Source organism: Haliotis rufescens, unplaced genomic scaffold (genome assembly GCF_023055435.1).
Source record: "Haliotis rufescens isolate VD_foot unplaced genomic scaffold, xgHalRufe1.0.p SCAF_43, whole genome shotgun sequence".
NCBI lineage: Eukaryota > Metazoa > Mollusca > Gastropoda > Lepetellida > Haliotidae > Haliotis > Haliotis rufescens.
The window spans coordinates 96,558-117,120 of NW_025964146.1; the positions used below are offsets into that span (position 1 = coordinate 96,558).

At 39.6% G+C, this 20,563-nt stretch overlaps 1 protein-coding gene across 1 annotated transcript; it reads left to right on the top strand.

Annotated features, from left to right (window-relative positions):
* The first annotated feature begins 11,706 nt into the window (after positions 1–11,706).
* On the top strand, positions 11,707–16,043 carry LOC125372568. The gene is made up of 2 exons (XM_048382979.1): positions 11,707–12,713; positions 13,912–16,043. The coding sequence occupies exons 1-2, from the start codon at positions 12,314–12,316 to the stop codon at positions 16,041–16,043; spliced, it is 2,532 nt and encodes an 843-aa protein (XP_048238936.1). The 5' UTR covers positions 11,707–12,313.
* The last annotated feature ends 4,520 nt before the right edge of the window (positions 16,044–20,563 follow it).

Here is a 20,563-nt window from a genome sequence, read left to right on the forward strand (position 1 = left end):
ATACATTGACAGTAGCGCTGGGAGTTTATTCAACAGACCCGTGAAAATAACACTGCTGTTTCTTACTATTTATTTTAGATGACGCAGTCAAAGCTCACTTCTCCTGGCGGCCATTATCGAACGGCCAGCTAAAACACAACCCCGCGCTTACGTCTACAGGTCTCTTCCTGTAGTACGGTAATTAGTATTCTCTCCCTCAAGTGTATCCTCAATGATATAACCCACCCTCATTAATTACATGCTGCTCTTTCCCAGCCTCACGGCTATGGAGCTGAGATAAAGAGTCCAAGTCATCATAAAGTAATTAGGGTCCAATAAAAACAATGCGCCGCCAAACCTCATACATATTATCACTGAAAGTCGTACTACAGACGGTTAATGTCAAATCATAATAAAAGCATTTCAATTGCAATAACATGTTCCAGGACCATGTATTCTCTTAACACCATCGGATTTTGAAGCAATGGTCGTATAAAACAAGACAGATCTATTTAAACACCACAGTATTCATGTTATTCCAACAAAATCACAGAAAGAAAGGAGACATTAGCAAATACATGTGTATTATCATTTTTCGTCAGGATAACAAAATTTTCTCTCCTTGTTACCACCTCCAGGTTCAGCTTATGACGGGTCCTCCTTTGGTCAAAAGTTTCTTCCCCCTCTAATGAGTGTGTCACGCGTTGCACACGAGTGGCGGACGGGGTGCACACCCGTGTGCAACGCGTTGCACACGGGTATCACACGCGTGACCAACCCGATGCACACTGGTTGCGTAACGTGTTGCCCATGCGTGTAAGGGGAATGAACTTCTAGGCAGTAGTGTATGTGGTGATTGGAATTTGATGGATATGGATCTAGATACATTTAATTTTAAGCATATGAACAATCCTAAGGCACGAAAGACAGTATTCGAAATAATTGATTTATTAGATTTAAAGGATCCTTTGAGAGAGTCTAATCCATACACATGGCATTTCCATTCCATTAAAACAGGCAAGATTAGATTACTTTCTGATTTCACAAAACCTCATGTAGTCAGTGAATAATAGTGAAATTCATCCAAGTATAAATTCAGACCATTCTTTGATTTCAGTGACAATACACTTATCAAGAAGAGGGTTTGGGAAATTAAAAAAATCTTTATTACAAGATAATAATTATATGGAACTAATACAAAAAGAAACAATGCAAAACATTACATCAATATGCCATCTACTGAGGAAAAGAAATATTTGATTGATGATCAATTATTATGGGAAATATTATTAGCCATAAGAGGACAATCTATTTATTATTCATCAACTAAGCAAGAGAAAATGAGACTAAAGAAAAAACTTTATTTTCATATCTCAATGAGCTTGAAAACAAATTAGACTCAACAAACTTTGAAGAAGTAAAGAAAACAATTGTACAAAATATTGAGATTTAAAATGAATAGGAAGAATTAAATAAATTAAGGAGAAAAGGGGCTTTTATTACATCAAAGGTGAAATGGATAGAACACGGTGAAAAAAACTTAGTAGTTACTTTTTAAAATTAGAATATCAAAAAATTTTAAATAAGTATATTAAAGAATTGGTGGAAAAATAATGGAACTGTTAAATAAACAGGATGAATTGTTAGCAGAAACAAAACAATTCTATCAAAAAATGTATAGCAAGGAAGATTGTGAATTAAAAATAAATTTAGAAGTGCTTTTTTCTGATCGAGATATTGCAAGGCTATCTCACCAAATGTCATTAGACTTAGAAGGGGACACATCCGCCAAAGAAGCCTTAGATGCACTAAAGAAAATGAAAAATGAAAAAAGCCCAGGACCAGATGGATTTACTACAGAATTTTTGAAATTCTTTTGGAATGACCTTGGAAAATATTTAATAAATTCACTAAATTATGGATAGAGAAATGATTCATTATCCATAACACAGGAACAGGGGCTTATTACTTGCTTACCAAAAGAAAATAAGACAAACCTTTCCTTAAAAAATTAGCACCCAATCTCATGTTAAATCCATCTTATAAACTTGCATCAGCAGCGACAGCAAATAGAATTAAAACTGTCTTACCTATGATAATATATGAGGACCAAAAGGGATTTGTTCCTGGGAGATATATTGGAGAGGTGACTAGACTTATGATTTAATGAAATATACAGAAAGTTATCAAGTCCCATGTCTACTGATGTTAATAGATTTTGAGAAAGCTTAAGACATGCTAAATAGAACTTTTATCATTAATGCACTAAAATTCTTTCAATTTGGACCAAGTATTAAAAAATAGGTGTCAACATTTTTTCATGGCATTGAATGTTAATGGGTTTGCGAGTCACTTTTTCAAGATATTGAGAGGCTGTGTTACAACCCTTAATGTAAAAATTACTCTTAATGTAAAAACTTTTACATTAAGGGTTAATATCATACATATCTTCCCTTAATGAAAAATATTCTTATAAACAAAGTTTGATTGAAAATATAGGATACATTTTGCTGTTTTCATGTTTTTTTATTGTTTTTGCTCGGTTTCTTGCAATTATTCGAAATAAGCCACACCGTGAGAAAATGACTTCTGAGATCAAGAGGGGCTATTATAAGAATGTCAGGCTCGTTATTGAGGACCTGCCAGGTTCTGCTCTGGAAGGTGATGAGCATCAGTTGTCGGCTCCAGACACAGATCGCGACTCATGTGGAACATGGTCAACTGTAGATTAGGAGCGGGTGCTGCCGTCAAGGTCGAAGGTTATGCAAAAGCCTATCTTCCATTGCAAGGAATATAGAAGATTTAATCATCAAACTGTCCGACATTGGCTTCGTTTCTTTTGTACCTGAACCTGACATCGTGGCTTTCTATGTCAATAGAAAATTACCAGCCACAAAAAGGTTCAAGTTCGGGAGGTATTTGGGACGTATACTTTTGATGAAACATTCACTGGTAAGACATGTTAATGATGTTCGATACATTGAACATGCGATTATTATTCTATTGGATAAAAGTATGATTAGTTTCTCGTAGAGCTACATTATGTGTGTTTACATATATCCAGCTGGAGAAATGGATCTGGTGTGACAACAAACATAGACAAAATTGGGTAGAGATTTGGCTGTATTTATTATTGAGTATACTGAAAGAGTACCCAGCTGTTTCTATCATTGTACTTGGATTTGTTTGTTAATTTGTTTGTTGTTTAACATCGCAAGCAACAATATTCCGGCTATATAACGGCGGTCTGTAAATAATCGAGTCTGGACCAGACAATCCAGTGGTCGACATCATAAGCATCGATCCACGCATTTACGATATGATGACATGCATCAGCCAAGTCAGCGAGTCTGACCACCCAATCCTGTTAGCCGCCTCTTACGACAAGTATAGTCGCCTTTTACGGCAAGAATGGGTTGCTGAAGATCTGTTCTACCCCGGATCTTCATGGGTCCATTGTACATGAACAGTAGAACTGGTGTGATGCGGGACTATGTGGAGAACGATGTTATTCACCATGTTGAAAGTACTATTTATTTGATGTAATTTTTACAAAATTTGAGATGGAAATATTCATGTGATAAATTACTAAATAGCTTTGGAAAAACTCTTTTGGAAATGTGTTCAAATTTTAACATATATTATAACCAGGGTATTTTGGAAAAGGGTTTTTATATTTACTTAAATGTAGTTTTACTAAATTGAGTGATAGAGATAACATTTTCATTAGTACAATGAAATTAGCAGAATCTGGTCTTGCAATATAAGTATCAGAGGGGAAATGAATGGATGGAACAAACTGTCAGTCTTGAAATGATCGAATATTTCTCACTACTACTGCTTGATTGGAATGTCTGATTAACATGATTAAGCATCTTTAAGACGCTTTCCAGTCTGACAGAGTGTTGGATTTTTGTCATAAAGAGGTTGAATTATGAGTATGTTATTAAGAGTTTATCGGTTGACCAATGAGTTAGGAAATTAGCTGAAGGTTTGGTTTAGAAGGGCTTGATAGAAGAACTGATTGGAACGGAAATTGGGGTTCATATGGAGGTGAGCGTTAGGACTCATTTTCACATGACGTCAAATACTATTTCGGGGTGAGGAGCAAAAATTATCATGGATAGTATTTAGGGAGTTGTCCGAGAGTGGTGCGGGGAGTCGGGAGGAGACAGCTGAACAGAAAGGTTCACTGTGGTTTTGGGATCCCGAGTCAGAAAAGAAGTACAGGTAACGTTCATCAGAAAAACCATCAGGCTCTTCAACCATCATCTAGGTATGTGTTGTATTTATATCAGGCAACAACAAGAACTAATCTGAGGACCATGTGTACATATTTATGATTAATTCTATCATAAATAAAAAGAGGCTGGAGCAAACCATCGGACTTGTGATTTTCAAGAGAGCTACATCATCCCTAGAACCAAGGAGTAGTTGATAAGTAGAAGTGACCATAGGTAGAAGGGTAGAGTACCCGGAACCTAAGGTTACATATGGCGGAAATGCTTTAAGATCGCCGTACCATGCTCATCACAAGTTTGAACGGTTTGCATCTGCAGCGGAGTTGATGGACACTTGTTGGTTGTTAGCCTGAAACGAGCCGATGCTATTTGCCATTCACGGTAGGTGATGTCCTGTAAAGCGTGAATTAATTGTGAGGGATGTGCTTGTATTTGTGAACTGCGCTCACCGGCGAGACTATTGTTGACTGATTGAGAGCCGTGGGGTGGTCAGTTCCAGTGAAGAGACGGTGTTATTGATTTTTTTTTGGTGGTGCGGCTACTACCACAACAGTGATATTGATTTTCTGGTGTGGGACAGCTACACTGAAGGAGGACCCTCGCTGTACGCTTGAGTGCTTAGGAACTTTCTGCGGTGTTATAAGACTGTTTGACTGGTGTTACTTTGTGTGTATTGTGAGAATTTTGTTGTATAACTCTTATTTATTGCTTGTATCAATTATGTGGTCTGCAGCATGTCATCTGATGATGAGGGTACAGTAGTGAAGTATTCTACCCCTGTTAATCGCGCCTCTATTGATTTGAATGAATTGCCTCCAAATTTTGCAACCTTGGTAGATCCAGTGGTTAGATCTCCAATTAGAGAGAGAGGGTCGTCATTTATTTTACCTACCTACGAGAGGGGGTTTGATTCTTTTAACGAGTCTATTGCTGATACTACTGTTAACTTCAAAATGCCGTTTGAGAATGAAGAAGGCGGGGCATCTAACATAAAGAAAGAGGGGAGGACTAGTTTCTTTTCTACTTATCGGGATGACCGTTCAGAGGGGTTAGACAGGAGTGTTTGTGCATTGGCTAATTCCTTTGCACTGAGCCACATCAATGTTGAGAAGTTCGATGGTAGCGACTCTGTTAGTGCCTATGCTTGGTTGAAGAAGTATGAAAAATTCACATCTCTGAATAATTACTCAGAGGAAGGGAAGAAAGAGGCCTTTAGCCTTTGGTTAGAGGGGAAGGCATTTAAATGGTTTGAGGCAAAGGATTTTGAGACAGATTCTTGGGACGAGGTGAGATCTGCTTTCCTAGCTAGGTACAAGCAAAACTCTGTTAAGATTTATGATAGATTGGATAAGCTATATCTTAGAAAGCAGAAGGATTGTGAGAACTTTGAGGATTTCCTGCAAGACCTTGAGCATGAGGCAAGGAGCCTTGAACGTTTAGATGACAATTTTGTTAAGGACGCTGTGATCAGGAACTCTAGGCCTCAGGTGAAACAATTCATCTTGACTAGGCCACATGATACAATGGATCAGGTCCTTGAGAGTGCGAGGATGGCAGATGCTGCTTTTGGTAGTGCTGCTCCCTCGACTGATAAGCTTGTGTCAGTCATGGAGGACTTGAAGGGTCAGATTTCGACCTTAACGGCAGCAGAGAATGCGCGAGACAATAGGCTAGTTTCATATGGACAACGGGGTGTTTCCCCAAATAGGGTGACATTCCAGAATGACATTGGGGGACGTGAGGGGTTTCAACGCCAAGGGCGTGGTGGAACACAAACTTTTCACTGTCCTCAGGGACAGAGACAGCTGGTGTCGTACCGGAGGTCTAATTCCATGGACAGGACAGGGCGCTATGGACAGGAGGAGAGGTTCCACCCTAGGAATGGACAGCAGATGTCACAGCAGAGGAAGCCATGCAGAAGTTGTGGTAGGACACATTTTAGTATGTCTGAGTGTTTTGCTAGATCTCTGCAATGTTTTAGATGCGGAAGGGTAGGCCATCTAAGCAGATTCTGCTTTTCCCAGCCAAATACGTACCAGGGTAACAGGGGCATTGCTAAATGAGGATTTGGGCCTGCCGCCGATGTAGCAAATATTGATTTTGATAATGTGGATTATAGCGGTGGGCACGCTTTTACCATGAGGGGTGATTCGGAACCAAATCACAGTAATGACAGGGATTTGAACAGTGTTGTTGTTTTGACATGCAGTGTGGGTTTATCCCACAGCAGTATTAGGGTTAAAATATCTGGGAAGTCATACAGTGCCCTATGTGACTCAGGTGCGAGTTTGAGCTGTGTAAATTCAAATGTTTTCTCATCTATTGGAGGAGAGAGTAGATTTCCTATAACAAAGCAGGGTGCAAGGACATTGGTTGGTGCAGATGGGAAACCATTAGATGTGTTAGGTGTATCTACAATTCCTCTTACAGTGGGTCAGCTCTGTGTTGTACAGGAATTTCATGTAGTTTCAACTTTATCAGTTGATGTGTTGTTAGGCTTAGATTTTCTGAAAAGCCAGAAGGCTAACATTGATGTTAGCCGCAATAGGTTGACCTTGTGGGATGGACTTACAGAGGCCAAGTTCATTGCCTATTCAGAAAATTCCAACATTGTTACATGTATACATGATGTGGTGCTACCACCTCACACCGAGACCTTGTTACCTGTATATGTTCATGACCCAGATATAAAGTTGGGCATTGTGGAGCCAATTGAGTCTGTTGCAGAAACATTGCATGTGTTAGGTGCTAGATGTCTCACCTCACCTGTCAATCAGATAGCTTTGTTTAGGATGATGAACCCTACCAGCTCAGAGATTAAGTTACCTGCGCAAGTAGCGATAGGTGTCATTGAAGAAGTTGATGTTGCCAACGTGTTTGGGGAGTTAGGTAATGGGGATGCCACTCATACCTTTGATAATACCACAGGTGACAAACCATTCAACCATGTTGACATTGACAGGACTCAGGAGTTAGGTGTCAAGGATATCTTTACACATGTAGATGACAAGGATGATATGACATGTATAGGTTCTGATATACACACAGGTATACCAGGTGATACCATTGAGTCTTGTTTAGATGTCAGTACACAGGGTGACTTGTTGTCACAGGGATGCTCACCTGTTGAGAGCCCTTCAGTGCATATTGATGCTGGTGAAGGTGTCAACTTGAGATTGTCTAGTGACATGCTCACTCACACCTTACCTGGATATGATCCCATAGGTAGTGAGTTAGGTGTGGTAGGTGTACATGGGACAGACTTGACAGGTGATGTGTCAGGTGAGTCCATGGATGATAGTAGATGTTACCAGGCAGGTGTACACACAGGTGAGTTGAGAATTAATTCATCAGGTGGGTTGGAAGTTGGCAATGATGTTTTGCCAGGTCGAATTGATGAGGTTGTTTGCTTACATACGGATGTCGCTGAAGGCGAGTCATTAGGTGCCAAAGGTGTGACTATAGGTGAGTCATCAGGTACCACAGGTAAGTATGTAGGTGAGTCATTAGGTGCCACAGGTGGGAATACAGGTGAGTTGTCAGGCACCCCAGGTGTAACAGAGGGTGAGGCAGACGGGATGAGTATAGGTGGTATCATAGGTGTAGTGACACCTGAGCTTAGAGGTGCTTTACCTGAGAATCTGAGGGCTAAGGCAAGGGAGTTAAAGGTCTCTTTAGCTGATGCTGACATGACTGATGAACAGAAAAAGGAATTTGAATTATTCTTGGGTCTCCATAGGGACGTCTTTGCAGTAGATATGTCAGAGATAGGTAGAACACACCTGTTCTCACACAAAATCAATACAGGTGATCACAGCCCAGTATATCAAAGAGCATACCCATGCTCACCTGCGGCCAAGGAGGAGATTGATAGACAGGTAAATCAATTACTTGAGTATGACATGATAACACCTACCTTTTCTCAATGGAGCTCACCTTGCTTGCTCGTTAAGAAGGCTGATAGCACCTACCGCTTTGTAATTGATTATCGCCGCGTGAATGCATTGACGGTTCCTCAAATTTGGCCTCTACCTGTGATTGACGAGAGTTTAGCTTCGTTAGGTAGTCAACACGCACAGGTATATAGTTCCCTGGATTTGTTCAAAGGTTTTTGGCAGTTACCTGTTGACGAGGACAGTCAAGACGTCACCAGTTTCACGGTGCCGTCAGGTAAAAGTTATAAGTGGCTCGTTATGCCCATGGGCTTGGTTTCAGCACCTAGCTCATTTGCATTTCTCATGTCGAACCTGTTTTCGTCTATGTCGTTCAAATTCACGTTAGTGTACTTGGATGACATTTTGGTGTATAGCAAGACGTTCGACGAACATTTGGTACACCTGAAGGCAGTGTTTGACAAGCTAAGGGAGGCTAACTTGAAATTGAAGCCCTCTAAATGCAAATTTGCTGTCAAACAAGTGGGATTCCTTGGACATGTCATTACCAAAGAAGGTATAAAGACTGATCCAGGTAAAATAGAGGCTGTTAAGTCTTTTCCCAGACCTAAGAATGTAGGTGACTTGAGAAGCTACTTAGGGTTGTGTGGTTACTACAGAAAGTTTGTCAAGGACTATGCCCACATTGTGGCTCCATTGAATAAATTACTTGGTAAGGACGTACCATTTGTTTGGTCAGATGATGCTGACAAGGCATTTCAGACCTTGAAACAGGCACTTATATCATCTCCAATTCTGTTTTTTCCTGACTTCAACAAACCCTTCATTCTGTACACAGACAGTAGCTCTTTTGCCATAGGATTTGTCCTAGGCCAGAAAGACTCTGAAGGTAGAGAAAGAGTGGTAGCCTATGGTGGCAAGAGCCTGAACAAAACACAAAGACAATACCACATCACATTGAAGGAATGTTTGGCATTGGTCACAGGTGTCAAGCACTTCCACCTCTATCTGGCTCCGAATAAGTTTCAGGTTATTACGGATCATGCCGCTCTGAGATACCTGAAGAGCATCAAAGACCCTACAGGTAAACTGGCAAGGTGGTCATTGATGCTTACTCAGTATGACTATGAGGTGATATACCGTCCAGGTGCTAAGCATGGCAATGCAGATGCCTTGAGCCGGCGAGAATATGAACCCTCACCTGCTAATGATTATGATGATATAGAGGATGAGGATTGGATATTGTCACTGTCTGATGATGACAAACACTCACCTGCATATGTCAATGGAGTGTCTCAGGTGTCTGTGATAACCCATGTCCAGGAGAAAACTGGTCTGACAGTAGACAAACTGCGCAGCCTACAGTTGGCTGATGAGAAGTTCAAACGCATCATTGATTATCTGGAATCAGATGTGTTGCCAGATGATGATGAGAAGGCACGACGAGTCTTGTTGGAGGCTGATGATTTTATGATGGAGGATGGTATACTCTATCATCTCTATGCTCCAAGGGGGAAAGGCCCTAAGGAACTTCGTTATGTGAAACAACTGGCCGTACCTCAACAATTGTATGACACCATCCTACATGCCTATCATGATGACCTGTTAGCAGCTCACATGGGTGTAGAAAGATGTTATGCCTTTATCAGACAAAGATATTTCTGGTATGGGATGTATGAAAGAGTACGTGCCTGGGTTGCTACTGGTGTGGATTGTCAGTCAGCAAAGAGACAAATCCACGCAAAACCGGCACCCTTGAAGCCTCTACCGGTGGTAGATGTTTTTCAGAGGTGGCATGTTGACCTTGTAGGTCCATTGAAGGAATCCCCTGACGGATTCAAATACATCATGCTTTGCATTGATGCAGCTTCAAAATGGCCAGAATGCTTTCCACTGAAAAGCAAGGAGTCTTTTGAAGTGGCGAGAGTATTGTATGATCAAATCATAAGCAGATATTCTTGCCCACGGAGTATACTCACTGACAGAGGCATGGAGTTTACCTCCAAACTGCTGAATGAAATATGCAGGTTATTGGACATAGGTAGACTGAAGACCAGCCCCTTTCATCCGGAGACAAACAGTCATGCTGAGCGCATGAACAGTGTTATTGGTCAATCACTCAGGATCTATGGTGACAAGGCACAGGAAAACTGGCCGAAGCTGTTACCAAGTATTCTAGCGGGTTACAGGATGAGTCCTGCAGTCAGTTCGACGGGTTTCTCACCATACTTCATGGTGTTTGGCAGGGAACCTAGGTTACCAATCGACAATGTACTAGAGCCTCGCACGCAAGGTCTTTCAGTAAAAACACGTACTGACTTAAGGCAGTTGCTTGGTGATATCGAGATTACCAGAGAGATTGCACGTGAGAATGTACAGATTGCTCAGGAAGCATACAAACAACAGTTTGACAAGAAGTCAGCTGAACCTCCATACCGTGTGGGAGACAGGGTATGGCTTTACTGTTCTAAAGTGCCAATAGGGTTTAGTAGGAAACTCTACAAGTCGTGGCAAGGACCATTTTATGTGGTATGGAAATATCCATCTCACACATTTCAGTTACGCAGATGTGGTGATGACAAACTGATCAGATCACCCATTCATGCAAATAGACTGAAACCGTATATCAGTCCAGACGCTCGCCCTTTGGCAATACCGTTAGACTTATCTGACGATGAGGAACTAGATCCTGACATGATACCTGACAATGAGGTTGTTGTGTCAGAACAGGAGGCATGTCCTTCATCAGCTGATGAGTTGACATCAGACGAAGGGGATACTGATGCACATGAAACGGCAGGCGCGGCAAACGAAGACGCCACTGCTGAGATGGAGACTCCTCCTGAAATGGAGGACAGGCAGATCGAAGCCTTAGAGAAATGTATGTCGGACCGCCGAGGTAAATGGTATAAGGTCCGATATGCCGGAATCTCAAAAAGAGAATGGGTTCTAAGAGAATTTCTCCCATCAGAGGTTGTGGAGGACTTCCACATCAGGAGGACAATGAAAGGTAAGGCGAAGCGGAAACACAAAAGTAAACAATAGGTTTGAAGATGATGGAAGTAGCAGACATGTGTTCAGTTACGTATTATGGAGTGTTAGGTTGTTAACACACAGTAATGGACAGTAGTTTATACAATAAGTAATTTGTAGTCCCACTGTATTGAGAGATGCATCAAATAAAATAAAAGATGTAGAGGTAACATGCCTACACAGATATGAGATGATGAACAAGGTCGTAGAGGTAACATGCCTACGCAGATATGAGATGATGAACAAGGTCGTAGAGGTAACATGCCTACGCAGATATGAAATGATAGTAAGTCGTAGAGGTCACATGCCTACGCTGTCAAGCCGTGGAGGAGACATGCCCACGTAGTAATAATGTCGACAGGGACGTAGAGGAGACATGCCTACGTTATTTGAATATAAACACATAGATGAGGAAATGCCTATGCTGTTTCAAAGCTTGAAAGATCAAGTCTAGAGATGCCTGACAAGTCTCTAGTGGTGAGGTAGATATGTTTCTACCTCAAGTTGCTGAGTATATTGAGGACAGTCGAAAGACTAACGACGAATTCACTTCAGGACGAAGGACAGAGGGTCGATTTGTCTCGTAGCCTGGGTGAAGACCTATAAATCGGTCGTGGTGTGTAGATGATTGGCCAATCATACCGGTAATATGTTCAGAAAGTTTTGCCTAGTCAGAAGGCTATTGTGTACCTCCTGTTGAGGAGAAGAGATGTGTTGTGAATGATTCAGACAAATGATACAGTATTGCGCAAAGACGGTTGACAAGGATTCAACCATGTGAGTTAGAAAGAAAATACGACTGCTAATTAAAGGGACTTAATTGACGCTAGAATTTAAGGTAGTTACATGACAAGGCCTTTAGCTCTATCGATATTCAACTGACCCACAAGTACAACATATTGTTGACACATGAATTGAGACTGTATGAGCATAGCGCTGTGTTCTGCGGTTTCCTTAATGTTGGTAAACATTATTTATGGGAAGTTAATATGTTGTATGGTACATTGATGACGATCAATTGGGATTGTTGGATATTGTTTTACAAATAGGAACGCTATGGTTTCATAGGGATAGAATAAAAACAACGACTGAGATCAGATCTAGAAATCTGAGAGTTTACTTGGATATTTGTGTTCTACAGGACCCTTCGGCTTCGCACTTAAGGTGATGATGACACTACTGGTGATGTGGAACTCGGTACCATTGGCGTCATGCGTTCCAGATATCTATCGTCTTCACTGGGGTACTACCTTCAGTCACATGGGGAGACTCTTAACGTATGAGCAGACGTGGTATCATACGTTTGCTATTGAATTGCCCAAGATCTCTAACTATCCGACTCTGCCTCGAGATATTTGCAAGAATGCTAGTCTTCTAAGAAATCGCTCATCTTGTGATGAGAACATGAGGGCTGTATTGAATTTTACTTATCGCATACATGACGACACTTTAAACGACTTGGTTGAAGGGGTCACTTTGATCAAAAACATTATTCCTCAAGGTCCAATTCCTGGTTCTCAGACTCGCTCCAAGAGAGCATTGCTACCTTTTATTGGTGAATTCTCACATAATTTATGCCTACGTTATTTGAATATAAACACATAGATGAGGAAATGCCTATGCTGTTTCAAAGCTTGAAAGATCAAGTCTAGAGATGCCTGACAAGTCTCTAGTGGTGAGGTAGATATGTTTCTACCTCAAGTTGCTGAGTATATTGAGGACAGTCGAAAGACTAACGACGAATTCACTTCAGGACGAAGGACAGAGGGTCGATTTGTCTCGTAGCCTGGGTGAAGACCTATAAATCGGTCGTGGTGTGTAGATGATTGGCCAATCATACCGGTAATATGTTCAGAAAGTTTTGCCTAGTCAGAAGGCTATTGTGTACCTCCTGTTGAGGAGAAGAGATGTGTTGTGAATGATTCAGACAAATGATACAGTATTGCGCAAAGACGGTTGACAAGGATTCAACCATGTGAGTTAGAAAGAAAATACGACTGCTAATTAAAGGGACTTAATTGACGCTAGAATTTAAGGTAGTTACATGACAAGGCCTTTAGCTCTATCGATATTCAACTGACCCACAAGTACAACATATTGTTGACACATGAATTGAGACTGTATGAGCATAGCGCTGTGTTCTGCGGTTTCCTTAATGTTGGTAAACATTATTTATGGGAAGTTAATATGTTGTATGGTACATTGATGACGATCAATTGGGATTGTTGGATATTGTTTTACAAATAGGAACGCTATGGTTTCATAGGGATAGAATAAAAACAACGACTGAGATCAGATCTAGAAATCTGAGAGTTTACTTGGATATTTGTGTTCTACAGGACCCTTCGGCTTCGCACTTAAGGTGATGATGACACTACTGGTGATGTGGAACTCGGTACCATTGGCGTCATGCGTTCCAGATATCTATCGTCTTCACTGGGGTACTACCTTCAGTCACATGGGGAGACTCTTAACGTATGAGCAGACGTGGTATCATACGTTTGCTATTGAATTGCCCAAGATCTCTAACTATCCGACTCTGCCTCGAGATATTTGCAAGAATGCTAGTCTTCTAAGAAATCGCTCATCTTGTGATGAGAACATGAGGGCTGTATTGAATTTTACTTATCGCATACATGACGACACTTTAAACGACTTGGTTGAAGGGGTCACTTTGATCAAAAACATTATTCCTCAAGGTCCAATTCCTGGTTCTCAGACTCGCTCCAAGAGAGCATTGCTACCTTTTATTGGTGAATTCTCACATAATTTATTCGGAACCGCCCGTGACAGCGACGTGAACATAATACGACAACATATCAATATCTTATCACATAGAATGAGAGCGGAAGAAGCAGCTTTTAACATGTCACAAGATTACATGGGTTCTTACATGTCTAAGGCCAACGATAGAATGGACGGTTTGAAGCAAGGTATAATTGCAAATCATAATGAACTGACTGAACTGATAAATGTAGAGGATGGTAAGATACGATGGTTTCAGGCCATGTATGCACATTGGATACAACTTATTGCAAAGGAGTTACATTTTGCTACTATGGTTGAAAGGAAGATTAATCGGTTGAGCACAGGATTATATAAGTTGTTAGAAAATGTACTATCACCCGAACTGATACCTTTCCGACATTTAAGGCGTGCTCTATCAAAAATAAGGAGAGCATTGAAGGATAAATATCCAAATTTCCATCTGGCTCATAAGGATTTGCCATATTATTACACAGCTACCAAGGTACATTATGTAAGACATGACAGTACTGTTTATGTCACTATGATGTTACCAGTAACATCAAAAGATAGAGAAACACAACTTTATCAAGTTAAGTTATTCCCAGTTCCCCTAAATCACACTTCTGGTGATGCCACAGTGGTTGGTGAGACCATACCATATATTGCCATTTCTACAGTTGATGAGACGTTTTTGGAATTCACAAGTGATCAATATGAACTTTGCACTCAAAATCAAATGCTTATAAAATGCCACAATCTACCAGCTCAAAGATCATTTCAAAATCCTTCATGCAATTTGGCTTTGTTCTTTAATGATATTGACTTGGTTCATGAAGTTTGTGAAATTGGACTTGTTCCAAATGGTGCAGGTCATTTCATGTTTGAACTGAATTCTGGCGACCTGTTGTTATCTGGAATTTCCAAAATTGTCTACTCTTGTGAAGATAAGACCAAGACGATGAAAGGCTGTAGTTTGTGCGTTATACCATTGTTGTGCAACTGTAGAGTGGATGGAGATGGAATGACAATACCACCTAGACTGACAGGATGTCATGAAGCAACCACAAAAACTAATTTCAAATATCCTCTGAATGTAGGGCTACTGAGACACTACTTTTCGGCAGATGATCTCAGAGCAGAAGTGGAAAATTTCCTAACGGATGAACCTGCTAGCTATGATATTCCAGAATTTCAAGTGGCTAACCATACCTTTTCAAAAATAATGGGTGATGATAAAAAGATAAGAATTAGTCTTCGTAGAGCTGTGAAACTCGCAAAACAAAATAAAATAATTTACACTCACCCAACCGATCCTATTTTTATGAATAACTGGACTCCAGTAGGAGGGACTCAATGGCTATCAGGAACATCATATATGCTTTATGGATGCTTCTTTGGACTCATACTTTTAACTGTCTACATGGGAATTCTGTCAAGAAGGCTAAGTGTACTAATTTTGGCTTGTCATCTTGAGAAAGCTTCAGCTTCAGTTCTGAACCGAAACTCAGATAGGCGTTTTAGATGGCTTCCACCAACTCCATCCCCCACAAAGGCTTCAACCGATAATAACCTGGCGAATATCAAAGCAATGTTTGATATCAATATTCTATTCTATGCAGGAGTTTTGGTTATCTTTGCCATAGCAGTGTATATTATCATGAAAAGAATGAGAAATTCTAAGACTTATTTGGAAATAGAACTGGCTTCCAGAACTAAATGTACTCACGTTACCTTGGCCACGATTCCAGTTAGCCCATTATATATTAGAAGCTTGGGAACAAACATGATTCCACAATCAATCTCCATTACAAGACGATTGGTGAAATTTGACATGATTTTGTCATGGGGCTCTAACAAACCGAGTTTGGTAAATACCATCACTAATGAACGTATAGAGCTACCCAGGAAGGTATCTCTATCATGGGTTAAGGCAGGTAGACTGACCAGAATGATGGATGAGGAATACATAGCAAGTGTTTCTCTGATACATGGGAACGTACAATATCCCATAGTTGTTAACGAATCGGGTAGACCTTCTGCTCCACTACCTTGCACCACCGCTACTCAAACAGCTGCTGTTAGCGATGTAAGATTAATTTATCCGTCAGTTCCGCAGAGACCAGAGAACATTGAAATGTCACAGTTTTAGAAATCTAAGTGATCTCAGACATACTAGTGTCCTCTTGTACAAATGTTGATGTTATATTGTATTCAAAGATGTTGATTATACCAGATGTTGATTATATTATAGATGTTGTATACATGAATATATGGTATACAAATGTGTGTACTTATGAATTGATGATAAGTTGTTAGTTGGTGTTGTGATTTTTTTTGTGCCTGAAGAAAAAAATGCTCATATGTCTATATATATATATACATGAAGTTTAAGCGTTGAGAAGATGTTTTATTATTACCAATCTGATTATCTGCATCTACCGAAGAAAAAAAATAAATTTCTTTTTGTAAACCTGAAACCTTTACATAGAATGATAATTTGATTATATCTTAATAAGCTTCAGATGTTATTCTCAGATAGGTACAACCCAAGACAGATCCTATCTGAGACATTACTTTGTAAAATTTTATTGTATTGATTTATCTGGTCCTCAGATACATACACACACATATTGTTACATAGTGATATTGTCCTATGGTATTTACATCTTATATTTTATTATCATTGGTCAATCGCATGGGACATGCTCTACAACGGGAAGGGCATGTATAACCAGGGTATTTTGGAAAAGGGTTTTTATATTTACTTAAATGTAGTTTTACTAAATTGAGTGATAGAGATAACATTTTCATTAGTACAATGAAATTAGCAGAATCTGGTCTTGCAATATAAGTATCAGAGGGGAAATGAATGGATGGAACAAACTGTCAGTCTTGAAATGATCGAATATTTCTCACTACTACTGCTTGATTGGAATGTCTGATTAACATGATTAAGCATCTTTAAGACGCTTTCCAGTCTGACAGAGTGTTGGATTTTTGTCATAAAGAGGTTGAATTATGAGTATGTTATTAAGAGTTTATCGGTTGACCAATGAGTTAGGAAATTAGCTGAAGGTTTGGTTTAGAAGGGCTTGATAGAAGAACTGATTGGAACGGAAATTGGGGTTCATATGGAGGTGAGCGTTAGGACTCATTTTCACATGACGTCAAATACTATTTCGGGGTGAGGAGCAAAAATTATCATGGATAGTATTTAGGGAGTTGTCCGAGAGTGGTGCGGGGAGTCGGGAGGAGACAGCTGAACAGAAAGGTTCACTGTGGTTTTGGGATCCCGAGTCAGAAAAGAAGTACAGGTAACGTTCATCAGAAAAACCATCAGGCTCTTCAACCATCATCTAGGTATGTGTTGTATTTATATCAGGCAACAACAAGAACTAATCTGAGGACCATGTGTACATATTTATGATTAATTCTATCATAAATAAAAAGAGGCTGATTTTCAAGAGAGCTACATCATCCCTAGAACCAAGGAGTAGTTGATAAGTAGAAGTGACCATAGGTAGAAGGGTAGAGTACCCGGAACCTAAGGTTACAATATATTGTGAATGGAAGATTTGGAACTGACTATCGAATTGGTGACTGTACATTTATTAGGCATTTAGTGAGTGAGTGAGTGAGTTGGGTTTAACTCCGCTTTTAACAGTATTCCAGTTATATCATGGTGTGTCAGCTTATTGTGGGAGGAAAGCCCGAAATGATGCACGAGTACGTGTATGGTGCTGACAAACCTAGGAACATATCCGGGGCGAACCGGGATTCCAACCTACAATCATAGGTTTCTGGCGTGCCCAAGGGATGCAATTCTGCACAGCGAATCGCTGCTCCTTAGACGACTGGGCCACCCGTGGCCCCTATTGGACATTTTGGGTGTAGTGTGATAGATTATTGTTAAGCATCGAGTGACATGTTCCCTGATGATGATGATTGTCTCTCTAAAAAAACATGAACAGTGCCATTATTTAAATGCGTTCAGAAGAATCTAAAGATAACTCCTACCTTTTGAAGTATAACAAAGTTTGCAAGAATACAGATAACGACAAAACCCTATTGATATATAAGACTGGGGGGGACTATTTCTCGTCACTGAATTCTGAACCAATGGGTATTCAGGATAATCTTGGTGAGGTGGATGACATAGTGACATGTCAAGGTTATGTGCAAGAACTGACAATTGACATATTAGAATCTCCAATCACCAGATCCAAACTTTTTGAAAGCATCAGTGCCAAGAAACATAATAAATCAGCTGGCCTTGACAACATCTATGGAAGCCATTGTACAAAAATGGTTTGAGTGCTAAAATGGGTAAAATGTTACAATCAATGTACAGTAATGTAAAGACTTACAACAGAGTATCTGGTATATTTGCTGCTTCATGGGTGTGAGGCAAGGGTGTATGCTTTGTCACTTTTTGTTTCAGTTGTTTTTAATAAACGAATTGGTTACTGAAATGGAACAAAATTGTCATTTTGGTGTTGAGTTACAATCAGAATTTATTTATATTTTTGTACTTCTATTTGCAATATTTTGTATGGCAATACTGTCAACAACAATTTTAGCAAGGGATTACTGAGGTCGAATGCTTTAATAATATTGCAATTCAGGCAAGAAAGGTGTTCATGGTCCTGTTAATTCGTATAAATTCCTTGAAACCATACTCGCCTCACTTTTACTTCAAATGTTTGGATACAAAGGTAACACCAATACTTTTATACGGGGCTGAAATTTTGGGTTCAGTGACATAGAGCCGAGTCTGGCAGATGTTCTATTCAGTCGCTCGCTGTTTTGAAATGTGTTAAATATTGGCTGTCTCTTTATAATATGCAGGAATCTCGTTTACCCTAAAAAATGTTATAATATGTTGCGGTTGTATATGGAATACTTGAAGGGACACTGTCTCCTTGTTGCATTGTCACCCTTGCAAAACCAAGCAAAGAGTGTCAAAATTAGCCAAAGCGCCACATTGCAACAATGTGACAACGCGACATTTTGGCCAATTGTTGCATTGTCGCATTGTAAGATATGTCCTAAAGGCTCATTTGACAAATTGCTATCCGTCTTTGTACGGCGTGCGTCATCCGTCATGCGAAATCTATGCACAATACGATTTATACCTAACATATGTCGAAAGATAGCATTTACAGCTCACTCACTTGATACGAAGTTCCGTTGTGAGCTTAAGTCAGCTCCCACAGGAGATCGAATGGTCAGTTCCTAACTGACATGAAATACTCTACAGGCCGTATGCCTTATGTTCTTTTTCAATCAACAATGGTCTTACTACAGGATATGCTAAACTGCTATAGAAAAGGTATAGACTTCATATCCGGAAAATTTAAACTTTAAGTGGCTATATTTGACTTGGCAACTGTACTTGGGAAACCTACAGGGTTTTTTAACCAAACATCATTGCATTGCAATTCCTTTCGTTTGTAAAAGCATATGATCCTGGTGCATGCTTAACTGTCATATCCGTGATACTGCAACAAAATGTCCATTATTTTATGCCTAAAACTCTGTTAATGGATCATTCTAGCAACCCATCATCATCTACAACTTGGTCTGATCTGCTTTGGCCGAGTCCTCCTTTCCGTCGTTACGGTATTAGGATAGTAACGAGGTTACCTTGCAGAGTATCGAAAACTAACCTTTGTAAAACAGTAAGCTTTATAAAAATTGGTTTAAGGGGTTAGGGGTCATGAACCCTTTTATGAAGCCTGAATATAACAACCAGGTGGTCGTTGTAGAGAGGGGATCTAAAAATGATTGGTCATTTGACAAAGTAACGATCAATTAAATCTGCGAAGTTTCATGAAAGTTCAATAAATATTATTTCATAGTGATAACCCTTAATGTAAAAAAAAATATATCTATCACTTCAACCCTTAATGTAAAAAGTTTTACATTAAGGGTATTTTTTACATTAAGCATTGTAACAAGGGTGAACCCGCAACCCTTAATGTAAAATATTTTTACACTAAGACTAATTTTTACATTAAGGGTTGTAACAAGGCTGTCATCAAGGTGACCCAGTGTCGCCATATATTTTTATGATTTGTGCAGAAATTTTGGCAATTATGACAAGAAGTCATCCTAAAATAAAAGGAATTAAGATAGGAAAACTTGAACACTTGCTGTCACAATTTGCAGGTGACACATATCACTAAGTTTGGACGGACAGAAAAAGACCTTTATGCTGTATTGCGCACAATACAGTTTTTTGCTCGATTTTCTGGTCTTAAGGTTAATGCGGAGAAAACTAAATTAATTTTGATTGGTTCAAAAAAGAGAACCAAGATATAAACTATGTTAGGATTGGCATCTAGACTGGTCTAATACAAAGTTTAAACTATTAGGAATAAACTTTTATGTTGATTTTGATAATATTGTGGAGGATAATATAAAATAAACCTTGAAAAAAATTGAGAGAGAAATAAAAACCCATGGACGGTAAGAAATTTGACTCCAATAGGTAGAAATGTAGTCCTAAAAAGCCTCTGATTGTCAAAATTGAATCATGTTTTTTCCTTGATACCCAACCTTCCAAAAGATGTGATAGATACTTTTCAGAAAAGATGTTTTTAATTTGTATGGAAGCGAAAACCGGATAAAGTGAAAAGACAAATAATGTCTTAACCCCCAAAACAT